General features: G+C 39.1%; 1 protein-coding gene across 1 annotated transcript in view; it reads left to right on the forward strand.

Moving 5' to 3' along the window:
- Window positions 1-19,409, forward strand: part of WDR27 (WD repeat domain 27) — a 122,227-nt gene that overhangs the window by 24,779 nt on the left and 78,039 nt on the right. The window contains 5 exon segments of the mRNA XM_067535952.1: window positions 2,164-2,267; window positions 2,715-2,782; window positions 3,826-3,959; window positions 10,602-10,684; window positions 18,795-18,873. Of these exon segments, the coding sequence (XP_067392053.1) occupies window positions 2,164-2,267; window positions 2,715-2,782; window positions 3,826-3,959; window positions 10,602-10,684; window positions 18,795-18,873 (468 nt within the window).

Below are 19,409 nucleotides of genomic sequence, written 5' to 3' on the forward strand. Positions count from 1 at the left end.
CTGATTTTGCTCATTTCATTACTAAATTGTCACTGATTACTTCTTATTGAAGTATTGGAAAACTATACAGTCTTTTTGCAGCCTTCCTTTTAGGGTCTGATAGAAAGCCTATTGATGTCAATGGAAAGATTCCCTATGCCAGCTGGCTCTAGGTCAGATTCATAATGGGTGGCGCTGAGGGAACTTGCAGTTCACTCTGAAAAGAAAAAGGAAAAATGCAGATCTGACACAGCACCCAGTTTAGAAAAAAATACTTTGCTATTAAAACTTCAATTTCATGTGTGAAAATGTGTGTTCATGAGGAAGAGAGTGGTCTACAAAGATCTACCAAAAAGAGTGTGCATTTTGACTGCATTGCTTTGATATTATTGGAGGAATGAAAGAACCTGGAGGAGGTTGGGATTTTACTAAACAGATTAGTTTCAGAAGGTTTTTGCAAAATATTTGAGAACTTTCTGCAGGGAAATATTTTCCCCACAGGGTACAGTTCTCTCCCCTATTTTATTTGGCTATCACAATGCAAATATGACTGCTTTCTATACTCCTTAATGGATCTTGCATTTATCGTGGTTCATTAAAGAATATGCAGCAATACTAATACTTAAGAAATACTTGTAAATGAACGTTCGATACGTGTACATAGAAAATATCCTAAATATTAACCAGAAAAATTCATGAAATTTGTTAGAGCAACTTAGTTGCTTGGTAAGAACAAAATCATGATAGGATACTAGATATCTGAATTAGAGAGTTAGACAGGACTTTTGGTTACAGGATCAGTGGAGATCATATAGCTATGTACTCAAGAGCTTAGTGAAAGAGAGACTAGACTGGTGGTTAATTGCTGTTTTATTAACTTTTTTTTAGTCTGACAGTAGCATTCACAAGTGTCTGTTAGGTAGATCTGTTTGGAAACTGAAATTCCTGTTCTGCAAAGACTTCCAAAATGTGTGTGTTTGTTTTTTTGTTTAGCATAATTTAAAAAAAAAAAAAAAAAAAGCTTTTTTGAAATTTCCTGCGGAATGGAATCCCCAAATTTGATTTCAAATAAATTGAAATGACATTTTGTTTTAATACCATCAAAATTGTTGTTTTGACTATCAGCTAGACTTTAGTTATATATGTTTATAATATAAAAGTCAAAATGTTTTGAGTATTTTATGTCATGTCATAATATAAATGTTTTTATAGTGTATATTTTTATATAAATTGCTAACTGATAACTAATACTGTAATGGCTACTTGGTATTTGAATTAGTAATTGATACTCTAATTGTTTTTTAATTGGTACCTGGTGTATTCAACTGGTATTCTAACTGCTCACTTGTATTTGGCATAACTGGTATTTTGTTCAGTAACCTGGTAATTTCCTGTTTCAGTTGACATAATATAGAAAAACCAGGAGCCAGCTAGCTAGGATGCTGGGGCAGCCTGCCTGTCAGGTGGGGAGCTGGGCAGCCTGCTTGGCAGGTGGGAGGGGGAGACAAGGCTGACATGCCGGCCAGTCTGTCTGGCTTCCACTGAAAATGTTGACAGAACTGACGTGTTTCCATGGACTATGTCAATTATGTCGAAACAGCATTTCCAATGGAAAATTTTTGACCAGTACTACTCTTAGAATGTCACTCCACCAGATAAAAAACAACAATGTCATAGTAATTGGAGTAGAAGGAAGACTTTAAAATGAAAATACATCAGTGGAAATCTTAGAAATACAAAAAATATTACAACACTGTAACTTACATTTCAGGAATTATAGTAAATGTTGATTCACCACCATAAAAGAAACAAATACATAGAGGTAAAAAGTCCATGTTAAAAACAGCATCTGATTTTTCACATCCATCTTTTCTCTTTGCATGTATTATGATTAGTTTGTCTTATCTCTTTCAGAACCTAAACATTTTGAGCAATTATGGAAAATCATAGATATTGCTCTATTCTTACTTCTCAAAGCCTGTCAACTTTTCTATTTACTTGTATTTTTAAAAATACATCTGCATTTAACATTGTAACACCCAGGTTTATGTTTTTGGGATGCAATTTTTCTTTGTGTAGGGGTGGAGGTAGGATGGGGAATAGAATGCTTGAACAAAGCGGTTTCTGTGTCTCGAGTGATAAAAAGGAAAAATGACATAACTTTCTTCCTTCTTTTACAATTAGCTTTCCTGCTGTGAATACCAGATGTTTGTGGATAGGAAGCTCTACTGGTTTGTTCATAATTAACTTGGCAAATTTTGAATTAGAAGCTGTTTTACATTATAAAGGTATGATCATAACATATTTAATTGCAGTTTGATATGATTCATAAGTGTTTGGGTTTTTTTTCCTCTGATCTGATGTGAATGACATAAGGATTGGTATGCAAAATAGTTGCACAGGGCTGAAAGCCAGGGCTTCTGGTCAAAACGTTATGATAATTCACTTGTTCCTTTTCCTGGTTGTGCTGATCAGTTGCATAAGCCCAGTGTTTTATGTAATGACTAGTAATGAATGTGCATCTGTTTTATAATTTATTTATGATTATTAGACATAAGGGCTTTGATTCATGTTCCCACTTTACTGATGTAAATTGGGAGTATCCTCACTGAAGACAATGGATTACACTGGTGTAAAATTAGTATAGAAATGATATGTACCCAATATTTTCTCTGATTTAATGGTATTTCTTGTCAGAAAAAGGAAAATATAATTTTACAATTTTTCTGGTAAAGATTACAGTGGCCTCAGCATTCAGTTTGCTGGATCATGCACATTAATGAGGAAAGCAGTTAATGGTAAGGTAAGTACACAATTCCTGTGTTTGTTAAATAAGTTAAGTATTCAATAACTTTCAGAGAAACAGTGCAAATACAAGTTCAATTGTTTTTAAATTTTTGTGCTTTATTTTCTAAAGTTTTGTTATCAAAATGCTGAAAGCATGCTGAATAATTTTTTTTTACTTGCTATGAATTGTATAGTACTTTTACTAAAGGTGGTTGATGATTTTACTGCATAGTCAATGAGTAACATTAAAATCCGCACCATACAGGCACTGTTAGAGCTACAAGTAACAAAAACCTAAATAGATTTTTTCTAGTTTTTCTAGTTTTTTTTTTTTTTTTTTTTTTTTAAATATATGAACTTTGATAGTTACATCAGTGTCATGAACAACAAGTAAGGTAGATGCAGGTGCTCTGGTGGGGAAGAAGACATAGGAGTCTTCCTCCTCTTTCCCAGTCATTTAGAGAGAGCTCTGAAAGTTATTTGATTGTGTGGCAGCCTGTGTATCAAGTTTTCAGGAAAGCATGGCCTGTAGCTTAGGGCATGTGAGGTTTTCATGCTTGTGTGGCCTATTCTTTGCTGCACTGCCTGTTGCCCACAGAACTGTGAGCTGAGCCAAGAGCCTTAAACCTACTTGAAAACAGGAGTATGTTTCTGTTTTAAAGATGACTGCTGCTCACTCATCCCTGCAGCCCAGGATCCTGACATAAATCCATCTCCTCTCAGATACACCCCCTTTTCATGCTACTCTCGTGATACCGGTGTTGTATAGGGGGTTAGCGTTCACATTTCACCTCAGGTATGCAGGCCTGTTTGGGAAGCAATTAAGTTCCTGAGCCAGTCCGTACATATGTTTAGGAGGACAATGCTGCCCTCTTGAGTACTGCTTACTCTCCTGTTAGATGGATTAGATCCACCTGAATAAAGTTAGTTACTGGTTTGTTAGCAGTTTTTATGAATGACATAAAATAATCGATAATTGCTATCATCAATAATGCTTATCTAGAGTTTAGCTTAATTTTGAAGTGAGGGGAATATTACATCATGGTCTTGTCACTGCAGGTTTTCTGTTTGCTTACCTCGATGTTTGAAAATACTATTGCTTGGCTGGAGATTAACCTTGCTGCTTTGATGAGATCTCAGCGCAATGATTTTCTCTTATGTGGAAAGGAGAAGCAGCTTTCAGTTATTGCAAGGTATGGGATGGTTTCAAATATTTGGTGGTCCTTCCAGCAGCATCCCCATGTGTGTACCGCTTCAGTTGGGTTTATACCCCCATGCACCTTTGTTCAGAGATTTTTGGTGGTAGTGCCCGTTTGGCCTGTGCGTGTGTCCTACATATCCCCCTGCCCTGCACTGAGACTATATAAGGCTGTGAGGCCAAACTGCGCTCAGTTCCTTCTCAATCACCTTGTCCTGAGACAGCGTTAGTGTGCCTTCCTGTTCAAAACTACAAACTACTCTTCCTTCCCTCAATCCCTTCCCCTTACTGGGGGGAACCTCCTCCTCAGATCACCATTTCTCTGGGGTCTACCAAACTCTCTAGACTTCAAATGGTGCCTCTCTTGCCAGGAAGCTATCCTGGTCAGTGACACACATTCCCAGTCTATCTCTTGCTTGGAGGAGTTGTATATCCCTCAAAGTGCTCCATTTGCTCTGCTTTCCTAGCCCTGCCTTTAAAGAATTGAGAGATGAGATTCTGACTCTTACTGATGGAGCATTCTCTCCATCCACTCTCAGATCCAGGACTACCCCGCCCTGGATGTCGGCCTGTAACTGAGCACAACACCCTTTCAACTTCTTCACATTCACATGGATCTGAGGTAAATCATCGAAGAAGTCCCATTAAAAGACAAACTATTCTCCTCAGAAGGAGCCTACTTTGATAAACTCTGTCTCCTCTAAGTAATACTGTTTGGAGACCTCACATCCCGCTCTTTGTACCACTGAGGCTCCAGGCATCATCAGTACTGACCTCCTGTCTGGGCCACTGGGCTCTTCTAAGAATAGGGGCACCAAACGTATTTTGGTACTGAGACCTTGTGTACCACAGAAACCAGCAGCACAGGAGTCTATGCACTTCTGTTCTAAGGAGGCAGTACCTACAACTCCTTCAATACCCTCTATGTCTACATCGAGCTCCAAATCATCCTCTGTATTAGCCACACTTTTCATATGATCTCAGTGCCTCCTAAGACATCCTCATCAGTACCGACTATATCTACCAGGAGAGACCTGCCAGAGAGCTGCTGATGTCCTTGGTAATGACAATGGAATTTAGGTCTGTACCTCAAACTTACCCAGTACTTCAGGAATTCAAATATTCCATAGACCTACTTGTTTCAGATAAACTGGAGTCTCCCTTGCTAGCGGGTACTGAAATACTATCAGTTTTGGCACAGGTACTGTCACTGAGATTGGACCTTCTCGAGTACCATTTGACTCCCCAACACCTTCAAAGTGTAGTTAAGTGCCCCCACTTGATGAAGATGCATTCTCCTCTGCCTTACTTGTTTCTGCCTAGGATTCCCTTACTCACCAAATGAAGGAATTCCTTCCTCCTGCCTTTGAGAAAAGGCAGGAGTTTCATCTAAGACAAGACTGGGTGCCTACAACCTGGTTCAAGCACCAGTGGATGCCACCCTGGTGCCCTACAGACCCCCTCAGTAGCCATACTGGGATCCTTGGGCGGCATGTCACTAACAATTTTTACGGGCTCTTAGTTCGTCTCATGGGGACTGTAGAAAAATAAATTCTTCTACCCTGTCTATCTCTCCTCAGCTCCCTCAACTTCAAGAACCCTTTGAGGAGCAGAAAGCCAGGGCAGATAAGGAGGCTATGCAGCAGACAAATACCTCTTCTTCTTCCCCAGATGAGGTGGTTATTTGTCCCCCACTTTCTACCATCTGATATATCTGAGACTTCCAGGAGTTAATGAAACATATTGCTGATTCCTTACAGATCCCATTAGAGGAGGTCAAAGAGTCAAAGCATAAACTCCTAGATATCCTTCAATGGACTCCTGCCCATGTTGCTCTATCCATCAATGATCTATCCATCCATCCCTATTGGATCCTGCCAAAACCTTCTGGCAGAGCCTGGCAACAATACCACCACCAAGTATATGAGTTGATGGTCCAGCTAACGACTCTGAATTCTTGTTTACTTATCCTACATCAAACTTCCTGGTTTTGGAGGCAGTGAACGAATGTGGCTGGAAGTACCATGCTAACGCCACTCCATATGATAAAGATAAATGTTTTGATCTATTTGGCTGCAGATCCTGCTCATCTGTGATACTTCAGTTTAGAATTGTTAATTATCAGGCTCTCATGTGTAAATAAAACCATTCCAATTACACCAAATTTACCACCTTTATTGTACATTTACCAGCTGAACAGTGTGAGCAGTTTTAGGCTATTATTAATGAGGGCCAACTGTTAGCCAAAATGTCTTGTGGGCGTTGCTGGACACCACAGACGCTGCTATCTAGTCCATCTCTACAGCAGTGGTCATGCGGAGAGCATCCTGGCTTCAGCTTTCGGGATTTCCAAGGGAGATCCAAAACATGGTTGAGGACCTTCCCTTTGATGGTCTCAAACTCCTTGCTGAATCCATGAATGAATCCTTGCACACCCTAAAGGATTCCAGAGCCACCTTGAAATCTCTAGGGATTTATGCATCTACAAACAAAAGAAGAAGGTTTAGTAGATTCCAGATGGCACAGAGAACCATTAAAAAAGAAACCATAATTTCAGAGTAAGAGACCATTTGTTTCTTCAGTGTCTACCTCTGAGCCCCAGTCAACATCTCAACAACATTTTTGATGGTCTAGTTGAGGGCCTGGAATAATCTCATAGAACTGAGCTGCATCATTCTACCCTGTTGTCCCCTTTTGGAGACCATCTTTCCCATTTTCAGTCCACATGGGAGCAGGTTACATTGGAAAAATGGGTGCTGGAGGCTATAAAATTGGGATACTCCATCCATTTTTACCTCCTTTTCCTGTTGTGTATCCTCCTTCCCTGCTGCTTCTCAGGGACCCCTGTTGTGAGTCCTTCCTCAGGCAGGAGGTTGACTCCCTTATGCGCATAGGAGCCATAGAAATAGTTCCAGTTCAGCACAGAGAGAGGGGCTTCTACTCTAACTATTTCTTTGTCCTGAAAAATGTGGGGGATGGAGAATGCTTTTTAGATATAAGACTCCTAAACAACTTTGTGAAATCCCAAAAATTCAGGATGGTGATTCTCACAGTGATGATTCCATCGTAGGAACTGGAGTAATGGCTTTCGCCCCTTGACCTTCAGGACACCTATTTTCATATCGCAATTCATCCATTTCACAAGCAATTCCTTTGCTTATGATAAGTCAAGATCACTATCAGTATTGAGTGCTCCCATTTGGTCTCTCTCCTGCCCTAAGGGTGTTCTGGAAGGTGTTAGCAGGGGTTGTAGCTTGCGTCCAACACCTGGGGATAACTGTGTGTCTCTGGTCTTGAGTAGCCAGTCATCCAGACAATCTTCAGTGAGTTCTCTCTGCAGTAAGGATAACAAGGTCCCTATTCTGTGAGCTAGGGTTGCAGCTCAACATCAGGAAATCTAGTTTGATGTTGGGCCTTGTTAGGTGCAATATCAGCCAGGTCTTACCTACCCTGTCAGATTCCTGATGTTAATAGCTGTAATCTCAAAGAGTCAAATCAGCCACAGACATCAATAAGAAATTGTCTTCAACTACTCAGACACATGGCAATGTGTACCTTTGTGACACTTCATGTCAGGCTACACATTTGATGTTTTCAGGACTAGCTCAGGACTATTTATATTCCAAGTAAACACAGTCTGAGCAAGCTGGTGTGGATCCCTTGTCAAATTTGAGATTCTCTCAGTTGGTGGAAAGACCCAGACAAGGTCTGCGTGGGAGTTCAAGGAATACAAATGGGAGTTGGATTCTCAAATACTCAATCAAATCTTTGACTTGAGGAGTTCCAGAAATAGATCATTGTCAACAAGAAATGCAAATGATTTTCTTTGGCTTAGGGGGTTTAGACCCTCTCTCACTGGGAGATGTCTTTCTTGTTCCGTGGCCATGAGGTCTTCTATATGTATTTCCTCTGATGCTCCTGGTTCTGAGGGAGGTAAACAAAATAAAGCATGGCAAGACCAAGGTCATATTAATAATTCCGAGAAGGCCTTGCCAGACCTGGTGTCCTTATCTAATTCACCTAGCTGTTTGTCAGGCAATCACTCTTCCATCCATTCCTCCTCTTCTCTCTCAAGATGCAAATTGTTTGTTTCACCCTAATTGGACAATTCTTCCTCTCAAAGTTTGGCTTCTCGATGGTTCATGGAAATAGAGACTTACCTTCACAAGTTGAAGAGTTTCGGCATTTGGTGAGATCAGAGACCTTTTCCACCTGTTCAGTCATTCCTCTCAATGTTTGGACTACCTTTTCTAGAGTTTAAAAAGATATAACTCATAAATAATTCTATCAGGGGACACCCAGTGGTTATAACCTAGGTTGAAGGATTTCAGTTTTCACTCATCCCACAACTGTGAGATTTCTCAGAGGATTGGGGAGCCTTTTCCCTCAAGTTAAGGAACCCACTCTAATGTGGATTTGAATTTGTACTTAAATGCCTTACAATTCTTCTCTTTGATTCAGTGGCTACCTCTTCCCTTATTAATTCTTCTATGAAGACAGCTGCATCATCTCTGCCTGAAGCATTGGAGAAATAGGGGCTCTAGTGGTGGATCTTCTGTTTACAGCATTTTTCAAGGACAAAGTTTCCTTATGTCTATATCTGAAATTTTAACACAAGGTATCATATGAGTTTCATATTAACCAACTCCTCCATCTTTCTGTCTTTTCCCCAAATCAGTCCAGGGAGGATGCTGGCATTACAAACCTTGGATGTTAGGAAAGCATTACCCATTTACCTGGGCAGAATCAGGTCATTTAGGAACTCACCCAGGCTGCTTGTGTTCATTGCAGGTAGGTCTAAAGGTTCAAAAATTTCCACCCAGAGACTCTCCTGAGGAACTTCTGATTGTGTTGTATCATGCTACAAATCTGCTGACATCAGCCTCCTTCTAGGGAGCTGGCTCATTACACTAGATCTCTCTCTAACTCTATGGCATTGCTCAGATGGGTTCCTATTCTGGACATTTGCAAGGGCTGCAAATGGAACTTCAACATATATGTAATATGTACCTTTTCCAGACATTAAGCTGTAGTCTAGTCTTCAAGATCAGATGATGCGTTTGGGAATGCAGTCTTGTTAGCAGTCTCGGATGTGACGCTGAAGCCTCATCCTCCAGTTGGGGCTACTGCTTGGTAGTCACCTGAAGTGAAGCCCCATGGGAACATTACTTGAAAAAGGAGAGGTTACTCACCCTGTGCAGTAAGCGGAGATGTGTTGATGTTGAGATGTGTATCCCCATGGGTGTTCCACTAACTGTCCTACTTCCCCTCTGCTTCAGAGTTTTCTTTGAGGACTTTGCGCTTTGAGAAGGAACTGAATGTACTTTGATGGCACAGCCCTATATAGCCTCAATATGGGGTGCAAGGATGTGTAGGGTACATGTGCGGGCTCAATAGGTAGTGCTACCAAAAATCTCAGATCAGAGGTGCATTGGATGTAAGCACACGTGAAGTGGAGAGCCCGTTTGCAGGGGGGGAGGGTCCACACCTTGAAAAACTCCAGTTGCTGCGCAGGGTGAGTAACCTTTCATTTTTTCTGTGTACAGATCTATGGATTTGTTTTCTAAATCTGAAATATACAGTTTCAAAAACATTAGAGGTTATATTGTTCCATATTCACATCTTATGAATCTATTCATTTGCCTATCACTGTAAAATATTGTAGTTTAGCTACTTACACTGGGTGAAATCTTGGCTTCACTGAAGTCTTTGGCAGCCCTTCAGTTGACTTCAGTAAAACCAGGACTTCACCCATACTCTCTCTGGACTCTCCAGTTAGTATTCAAATAAATGAGCAATGAACCTGAGTTTAAATTCTTAGGTAATGATTTGGGTGTCTGAATTATAGGACAGGTTTTGCTGCGCCTCTGTGTGGTCCTTGTCATCCCATACATTTGGGGTGAACTTAGTCAACTGCACTTTCTTTAAATTTGCACTTTGCAAAAATCTTATTGGTATCTCTGTTGCTTTCTGTCTGATAGCCAAAAATATAACTTAGAGTAGTCAGTAGATATTTTTGAACGGACCCCAAAATCTTCTTCTTTACTTATTGCCTTCCATGTAGAATAGTTCCAGAGGGGTAGCCATGTTAGTCTGTATACAGCAAAAACAACGAGAGTTCTGTGGCACTTTAAAGACTAACAAATTTAATATTTGTAGACATAAGCTTTTGAGATATTTAAACAGGGTTTAAACAGAGACTTGGAGTGGCTATCTCACTACCGAAGGTAAATTACTTTGCTCACCCATTCTCACCTCCTACTCAATGGTCGTCATTAGGTCTTAAGTACCGGACTCCACCTCCCCCATTGTTCTCAATGCACCTGGATATCTATAACATGCCTCTGTTTCCTATTTTCTGTACTACTGCATCTGAAGGAGAGCTGAAATCTCTCGAAAGCTTACGTCTACAAATATTAAATTTGTTAGTCTTTAAAGTACCACAGAACTCTCGTTGTTTTTATTTACTTCTTGTTGTTGGGACCTTTTTTTAAATTTTCTCTGGAGCCTGGACCTTGACTATATCTTGATCAAGAAATTTGGACCTTGACAAAAATAATTGACTACCCCAACTTATAGTATCTTCTTCTAATATGAAGTTTGTATCTAATGCAATTTTGTTGATTTTTATCATTAGTTGCTCTCTGTTGCCAAATTCTCCATTGTGTATTGAGTCTTTCAAGAAGGAAAGCAGCAAACCTATCAATAAAAAAGAACTTGGTAAGTGTAAACGAATCTTAAGGTTAATCATCGATATATAGATTCTTCATCATAATAGCTTATACAGCTAACCAGTGCTATATCTAATCGATATATCAAGTTCGTTGTCAACTTGTAAGTTACATTATATTTTTAATTCTATGCTTTAATTAGTGCTACTTTCATTCCTAAAAATGTACCTATAGTATGAGTGGTGTTTTTTTAAAAACAAAAACTTAACTTTTGAGAACTTTCTGTGGGGAGTATGGAATCTTTAATTATGTTTCACAGCATGTGCAGAGAGGAGTTAGATAAAAACATGAAATACTGTTGCTGGCAGATTGCAAGGTAACACTATTTTATTTCTTAGAATGATAACTTGCAAGATCCCAAGAACAGAGACAGACAGAGCAGGCTGCTTCCTCAAACAGAGGCACAGTTCACCCCGCCTTACTCTAGCTGTCTGTTTGCAAAACTGTCTGGTTTTGGGCCCAGATTGCACACTTCTCTACAGAGTGCCCTATCCTACCCTGAAATTTAAAGTGAAAGTCTACAATTTAACAGGGTTTCAATGCACCACACCTTTTCAGTTTGTACATGTGATTCACACGTATGTTAGTTTGCTTTTTTTTCTCCAGAGGGTTTACTATAATTTTCAGTATTGTTTGTCGTCTTTTAAATTTGTATGTATTTATGGTGAGTTTTCCAGTCTTCCTCTTGAATGAGTTGTCTTTTGACAACTTTTTTAATGAGTGCACACCGCATGCAAATGCAGAGTTTACTTGATTGTGAAGAATTCTACTGGTCTACTTCCAATAGCTGTAGCAGCGCATGTAACATCTGTATATAAAGACAGTAAGATGTACTTTATAAAGTAGCTAGAAAAGAAGTCCTTTGACACACTCAGTAAAGGCCCCAAATCTGCAGCTAAATGTGGGTAATTCCTGTTGAATCCAGTGTGGGTTTTCTGTTTACTGCCTAGTGACTAGTCAGGGTGAGCAAGTCGTGCTCACCACTCAGCACATCAGTGACTACTTGACATGATGTGCTTCTCTGAGCAAGTGATCTGCCTTCAGCAAAAGGCATGAATCCAGTTATAGAACTGAGGTTCTAAAAGCTAGGTATCTGTAGAAGGTAGGTCTAAAGCAGGTCTCCATAGGAAAAATAACAGTTTATATTTCTTTTACAAAATACAAGAACAAAATCTGAGAGTTCTCAGAGGTTTTACTTATCTTTTAATTTGTGCCCCTGACAGACACTTCAGTACTTCCTAGCTACTAAGAAAAAAAAAAAACACCTGATGTGTTTTAAATAGGATTTAAAGCTTTTTCCCAAACCAAAAATCATTTTTTAATGTATAATTGATACCACACAATTTTCTTTGAGTTACTGAATGAAATGGGACCATGTACTCCTAGAGAATTCCAAGAGCAGGGCTCATACCAATACTTGGAAAAATGCTAAACTTGATAGACCATTTTCTGTATGACCTTATGTATTATAGAATCTAAGTGTATTATATGTGACTGATCAAAATACTTTTAAGTAGTTAGTATGTTCATAGAATTGTAAAATGGTCTGTGATTTGGTCAATGAATAGGATTTTGAAACACTTAAAGAATACTATATATTTTTGTCAGAACTGCAAAAAAGTCTGTCAGAAGATACTGAAAATAAAATAGGGTTTGCAACAGTGTGGATAATGAGTGACTGACTAGTTGCCAGTGCCTGACTGTCTAAGCATCTGTGGAAAGGGTTTATTATTAACAATGGTGTACAGCATGAGTCATCAATCATTTGTCAGGCATATGCTTTTTTTTTGTCTGTACACTAGATTCTCTATTGCAAAATGCTCATTGTTTTGTCTAAACCTCATTGTTGAGATTCTTTTAAAGCCCTGTATTTATACACAGTGGTGTAAATCTGTTCTACTGTAAGGTATAATATTCTAAAAAAAAATTCATAATCTTTATTGCTTTACTTCTTTGATGCCTTTAGCTTGCCACCGATGCATTGTGTCACTTGGATGTAAAGCTGGTCAGAAATTTTCTGATGAAACATAGTTTTGTTGGAAAATGCTGATTCATTGTAATGAAACGCTTTGCTGAATCTGTAAGTATCAACAAAACTTTTGCCAAAACACAGGCAGGTTTCCATTGGAAACATGGCACTCCACTATGCCAGTAGGAAGCCTGCCAGCCCCATAGCTAGCTAGAGCTGGGGCTTTGGGGGCTAGCAAGTTTCCCCTCATCACAGAAGGGTTCCCTAGCTGGAGCCAGGGCTCTGGGGGCTGGCAGGCTCCTCATTCTGTAGCAGTAGCCTTGGGAACCTATCTGGAGTCAGGACTGTTGGGGTTGCTAGGCTCCCTGCATTGTTGCAGGAAGCCTTTCATTCCCCAAATTCTGTCTGAAGCGGAATCCTAACAGCTTCTAGAGCCACAGCTCCAGCTGGAGAACCAAAGGCTAGCAGGTTCTCTGCATGGAGCAGCCAAGTGAAATCAACATTCTTGTCATTTTCATGGTTACTATTCAGTGAATGGCAGCCATAAAATTGACAAGAATATCAGTTTCACACCTTGTTTCAGGAACACCATAGTATTTATGAAATGAAGTTTTAGAGGATCTCTGGTTCACTGGAAAATGTTGGCAAATATGCTTACATTCCAAATCAGAATGAAAGCATATTCATAAATACCGAAATCCCCGAGTTTTGGTCGGCTCTGGTCGCACATGGACTTCAAAGGGTTAAATTTGGTTCACTATCCTTTTTGAGTTGACATGTACAAAATTATTAACTTCACATCAGAAAAATAGTTTTAAGTGTTTCAAAATGGTTTTCTGTTAGTCTGCCCTCAATTGTACTCCTGTATTTGGTTGCACCCCTATAATACTCCTGATTTGAGAGAGTTTCCACACATTTTACTGAGACCAGAATTTGGTGCTTGATGTAAATTTTAAACTTGAATATAGTAGCTAGTTAGTAGATGCTTTATAGTGTAGTTATATAGTGATTTAATTTCCAAGCTTTGGCTTCTGTGAATGTTGAGAAATATGTTGGTAAAAGTTTTTCTCCTTTGGAAAAATTTCACGTGGGAAATAAATGAACGTGCACAACCACAAAAATGTCACCTTTTATTCTTATAGAACAGGGGTGGCCAAACTCACTGAGCCCCCAAGACCTCCCTCCCCACTGGGCAGAATCCTCTAGACCCTCCACCCTGCCGCAAGGCAGAAGCTCCAAGCTACCCACTCCAGTCGGATAGGCAGAGAATGTGGGGGGACTTGGAGGACTCCATGAGCAGCACTTTAACTGTAAAAGAGCCGCATGCGGCTAATGAGCCACAGTTTGGCCACCCCCGTAATAGAAGCACACAAAAGACAACTGTAATGAAATAGGCAACTAAAAAGGGAATGACAGTTATACACTATACTGTTCAAATGGCATTAAAATTGAATCAGTTATGCTAAGAAATATTAATAAAAATTATTAATTTTAAAATAATGTAATCCTATTACTATGTATAATTTCCTTCCAGACAGTAACTATATGAGGATTCAGACCACATAAAATATTCCATCCTTAATATTAATTTATGATCTTATAGTAATGCTTCCATTATTAGAACTCTCATTTGAAATCCAAGTTTTACAAAGTTGATCATATGGCTAATTATTTAACTGTTCTGCCACCTGTCTTAAGTTTTTGCTGCTGCTTCCTAATACACTGTATAGAATCATTATACCTGTACTTTGAGCATTACTGCTTGTCATCTTTGGAATGTTTTTCTGTTTAAGATGACAATAAATGAATTATCCTATGTTTAATTCATACACAGTAATTGAGATTTATTGTAATTCTCAGAAGTTGAACATGCATACGTTATGAAATCCATCTCTGACAAAGGAATGCATACTCAGATGCATTCCTGTGTTAATAACAAAACTCCCAATCCAAGAGAACCAACACCCACTTTGATTAACAGGGCAACTAAAAGTGTGTAATATATAGTAATATTGCTTAGACGAGGTTGACGTAAGTTTGACCTTGTGGAATTGGTCGTTTAAAAAAAATAATTCTGTTAAGACTTTGTACAGCCTCTCAAACATTTTACAGCAACTGGTGAACATTTATTTCAAAACACATTCATAATTGTATGAAATTTTTATGATGCTTATAACAGGACTCATAAAACAAAGTTTATATAAAATATTTGGCTAAATTGTGCTTTGTACTGGAAGTATTTTTATAATTTAATAAATACTGTTTGTGGTATATCTCCTACAGTTACTCTCTGAATTTATTATACTGTTTATCCTGCTTTTGGTATTCTGCAGCAAATGTAGTTACAGTTTAATATAGTAAGATTTTTTTGACAAGTATAACATGGTAGCAATTCTGGGGCTTTAAAATAGGCTATATTTCCAGATATCATGAAATCACTGGCTCAGTGTCAGTGTTAATATCCTACTCCTGAGCCAAAAATTAGGGTTACAGCATGATCTAAAGTTCTTTAAATAGAGGTTTGTAGAAAGTAGGTAATGGCTGAGATGGCACTTGACATTAGAATGGAAGTTATATCTGTCTTAAAAAGCTGAATTCTGCTTCCAGGTTCACATATAGCTCTCACTAACTCAACTGGGAGCTGTGCATGTATCTGGGGCAGAAGTAAGCCTTGCAGAATGTAAGTCTTGTCAGTTCATGAGCAGGTGTTAGAAGAAACCAATCACGCTTTCCTCTCAAGTGGAGGAAAAGTGGTGCAATAATAGCTGTTGTAACTAGTGCATGAGAAATGCAGAAGAAAAAATATGTAAAATAGTACAGAGTACATGAATTAATCAGAGTAGATGAGAGTAGAAAGGAGAACTATTCTGTCTTTGCATAATTGGGCCATCAAAGACATATGTATGATTAAGCTATTTGCTATAATGTGTGGGATGTATTTGTTGAATCTTGTCAGATCATAGGACAAAATTGGAATGCCTTTAGTCTCCTATCATTATATAACTCTCTATTGCTCAGACTTGTCGTGGATAGAGTTTCTAATAGTCAACAGCATTAATAATGGAGATATAAAAATAAGTCCTTTGCTAAGGGATGCTTAGGGATATTTATATATATAAAAATAAATTCCCTTTGACTTTAGTGGGAGCAAGGTCATGTGCATTCTCTAAAGTAGACTGATGTCTTACTTTCAGTTAACTCCAGAGCTTTCTGCAAAGAGTGCTATATCTATGCTGTCTAACACTGTCAGGATAGTGAATCCAGCTATGTCTGTGTTCATAACCATTGGCAACTTTAAACTGACTTTTGTAGAACATAAGTCTGTCTAGTATATCCTTCAAGAGGCACTAGAGATCAAGGCATAATTTGTATGGTTTCTCCTCACATTTTTAATGAAAAATCACTGATTCGCCTTTTGACACACACCCCCTAAGACTGATGAGCAGCATGTCAACCTGCTGCCAGATGATAATCTTCCCTATGAATTTCATCTAGAGGGAGAAGAAAAAACTGCTTTTAAGTAAAAGCATCTTATTACTTAGGCTATGTCTTCACTGACGGTGGCAAATTCGCTGCCGTCAGATCAACTTATCTGGATCAACTGAGCGGTCAGTGAAGACCCGCTCAGTTGATCCAGAAATCGATGTATTAAGACCACCTTCTCAAGTGGCGCAGTGCCGTGAAGACCGCGCACAGAACAGAAGCATGGAAGTCGACGGGAGTTACGCAAGTTTTTTGCGTAGTTTGCTTAACTCTGATCGACTGCTGCCAAATCTCCAAGGTAAGTATAGACAAGCCCTTAGTTTTTCAGGTACTGGAAGAAAATTTTTGTCATCTCCTTGTCTCAGCTGTATAGACATAGTGCAGATACGTCCACAGGCATGACAATTTCTTGCAGTATCTTTGGGAGGTCTTTATTTAATTGAGTTGAAATAGCTTTGGAGACCATTGTATTATGAACGCAAAGTTTATGTATTATTGTGGAATTGTGTACAACTTCTCTAGGGTGAGATGTGGGAAGTGATATGAGCTTCAAAGGACTATTTTAAACAATGTTTCAGACAAGAAGGAACTTTTGGGACAAACAAAGTTAAGTGGATTTCCTAAGAATTACTTGGTGAGAGCATGTGATAGGGTATATAAACCCCACACTGGGCCTGAAGGGGTTAAAGGGTAATACAGGCCCAGGTTGCCTTTCCCCTCTGAGCCTCCCGAGCATGGTGCAACTGGAGAATCGGGTTAAGAGGAACTCGGATGTCAAGCAAAGGTTGGTGGGCAGGCTGCAGGAGAGAGGAATCCTTCTCCAAGAAACCAGACAGAAGGTTGAGCTTGAGAGGGGACTACAGCACGAGTAAGGCTCTCACAGGGCCTTCACTAACCCCCCTCCCTCCCATTTGAGAACCAGCAAGTCCTGTAGTGCCTTGCTCTATTGGACCTTTTGTTAAATGATTGACTGTTTGAACTCTATAGGTCACACCGCAAACGAAGGGCCATATGGATGGGAAGTAAAGCAGGCAGTAGAAGTAGACTTAGACCAGGTTGCAGGGAGGACCCTGCTGTTGTTGCTTTCCACAGGGCCCTGGGTTTTGTCCTCGTGGAGAGGGAGGGTCCCAGGTCCCCTCACCACACCAACCTAAAGGCTGAGGCCCAGATGTGGGTGGAGAACTGAAGGTTCCTGGCTTAGGATCAAGAACAAGCACCTCTGCTGCTCTGTCAGAGTGACCAGGGGCTGGAAGTTAGGTGCACTAACTACTAAGATGTCTGGCCCTCCGAGCACCGTATCATAGATGGGTATGCAACTGGCCCCCGCCTTTTGAAGCTACACCCAGAGGAGAGAACTGTTGTCTGACTGATTACCTATTTATAGTCTCTTCAGTTCAAAGACAAGCTGTATAAAGGAAAGAGTAACCTATGCTTCAATGTCCTTGTTCTGAGCAAAAAATGTTATGAACTTGTAACCACAGAAAAACCTCTTGATGCGGTTTGGAGGACTGTATCCTACCAGAGCTCTTGTTGGAGTGGGGGGTGATCTCTGGTCAGCCTACTAGCATGCATGTAGGTTCTGTTGTTTTTAATGATTTTTCTCTGTAATGCTTTCACTTACAAATTAATATGCTTGCTTTAGAAAGGGCTCAGTGGTAGCTTATAACTTTGTCAATTACATTATTCATAGCCTTTGAAGAGTAAGGAAAGCACAGATGCCAGCCTATTTAGGCCATTTGTCTTGCTGGGGAGCTCACAGCATAGGCTAGGAAATGTGCAACGTAGGCAAAACCCTGGTCTGCATGGAGAGAGACATGGGTCTCCATCCAAGAGAGGTGATGGGAGCCTAGAATGGATGCACTTGCTGGACCGTGAGGGGGAAAATACAGGTGCAGTTGCCCTGAGCTATGATACACCCTGAACTTTAGTTTTAAAATAACTCTACAGTGGATGGTTGTGAAATGACCTGCCCATAGAAGTTTCTTTCTAATGCTAGGAAATATAGTGGTTGGCTTGTGCTTTGAAGCATTTGGGTTTATTGGCCAACATATACTGACTTTCATCTGTGAGATGTATCTGTTTATATTATTTAAGGATGATTTCAAAAGATCTTTAACTGATTTGTATGCTGATCAGTTGCCAAACAATTGCATGAAATTTGTAGATGATAATAAAGTGGACCTGAGATTTGCTCTGATGAAACTGTTCCACAAAAATGGCTGTTGCATTCTAGTGACTGGGTACAAAACTATAAATCTTCATGCAATTCAATGCTTTTATGGAAGCTGGCATCAGAGAGACCTATGATCATTTCTGCTGAATGCTGTAGACGGTGAAGACCTAATATTTAATAATTAAATTTTTAATCTGATGTTTAGCATTTGTTTTATTAATTGTCACACAGATCTAAATTGCAGTCTTACATATTCCTATTTCTTTCTCTCAACTCTCCACTTACCAGTATTTTAGATGATAAATTTGCCATACCTTTCATAATTATTATCCAATTTTAAATATTTAGAATGCATAACAATTTATACACAATGGAACACTCCTTATCTTAAAGAAATAATATCCATCTAACTTGAATATAGAAATGTAATGTTAAGAAAATGCTCTACTCAAAATTCAAACTATTTTAATGCAGGTATAAAGGGCACAATGAAAGACCAGTCACTGGTTTTCCACAGTAAAATTAAGTCATCAGGTTATACAAAAGCACCACAGTGAGTAGAAATGCTGTTAAAGATATTTTACATGGATGTAATATTGCTGTATCTTGTTTCCTTTTTTTGTCTAAAAATGCATTGTGGCAACTGGAATAATTTATACATAGAAAATAGTATAATGGTACAAAATACAAATAACTAGGCTGTTAACAATGTGTTCGAAATTAAAATATCCACAATTTATGAGCAATTTACTGGTATTTAATATCTCACGTACTCAATAGGGATAGACACATGCAACTGAGAGCAACATTTGGTTCACTGTCCTTCTCTTCCAATTGATCACGTTTGCTCTCCTTCAACATATATTTTTGATTTCTGTTTTTCTCTATTAAATCAGTTTAATAAAGAATGTGCAATAATTCCCTTTTTCTTTCTTCTTTCTTGTATGTTGTTCTTTCTCTCTTACCACCTCTCTATCGTACTCTTAAATCTCTCTTGGTCTTTCTCGTATTTCCCATCACTCTTTCCATCCCTATCTTTCTGCAGTGCTGTCAACTGCTAGTCACTCTGGGCATCTCCAACTTACACAC

The sequence above is a fragment of the Emydura macquarii genome, unplaced genomic scaffold (assembly GCF_026122565.2).
Source record: "Emydura macquarii macquarii isolate MOO-44397 ecotype Brisbane River unplaced genomic scaffold, CSIRO-AGI_Emac_v2 contig_3517, whole genome shotgun sequence".
NCBI lineage: Eukaryota > Metazoa > Chordata > Testudines > Chelidae > Emydura > Emydura macquarii.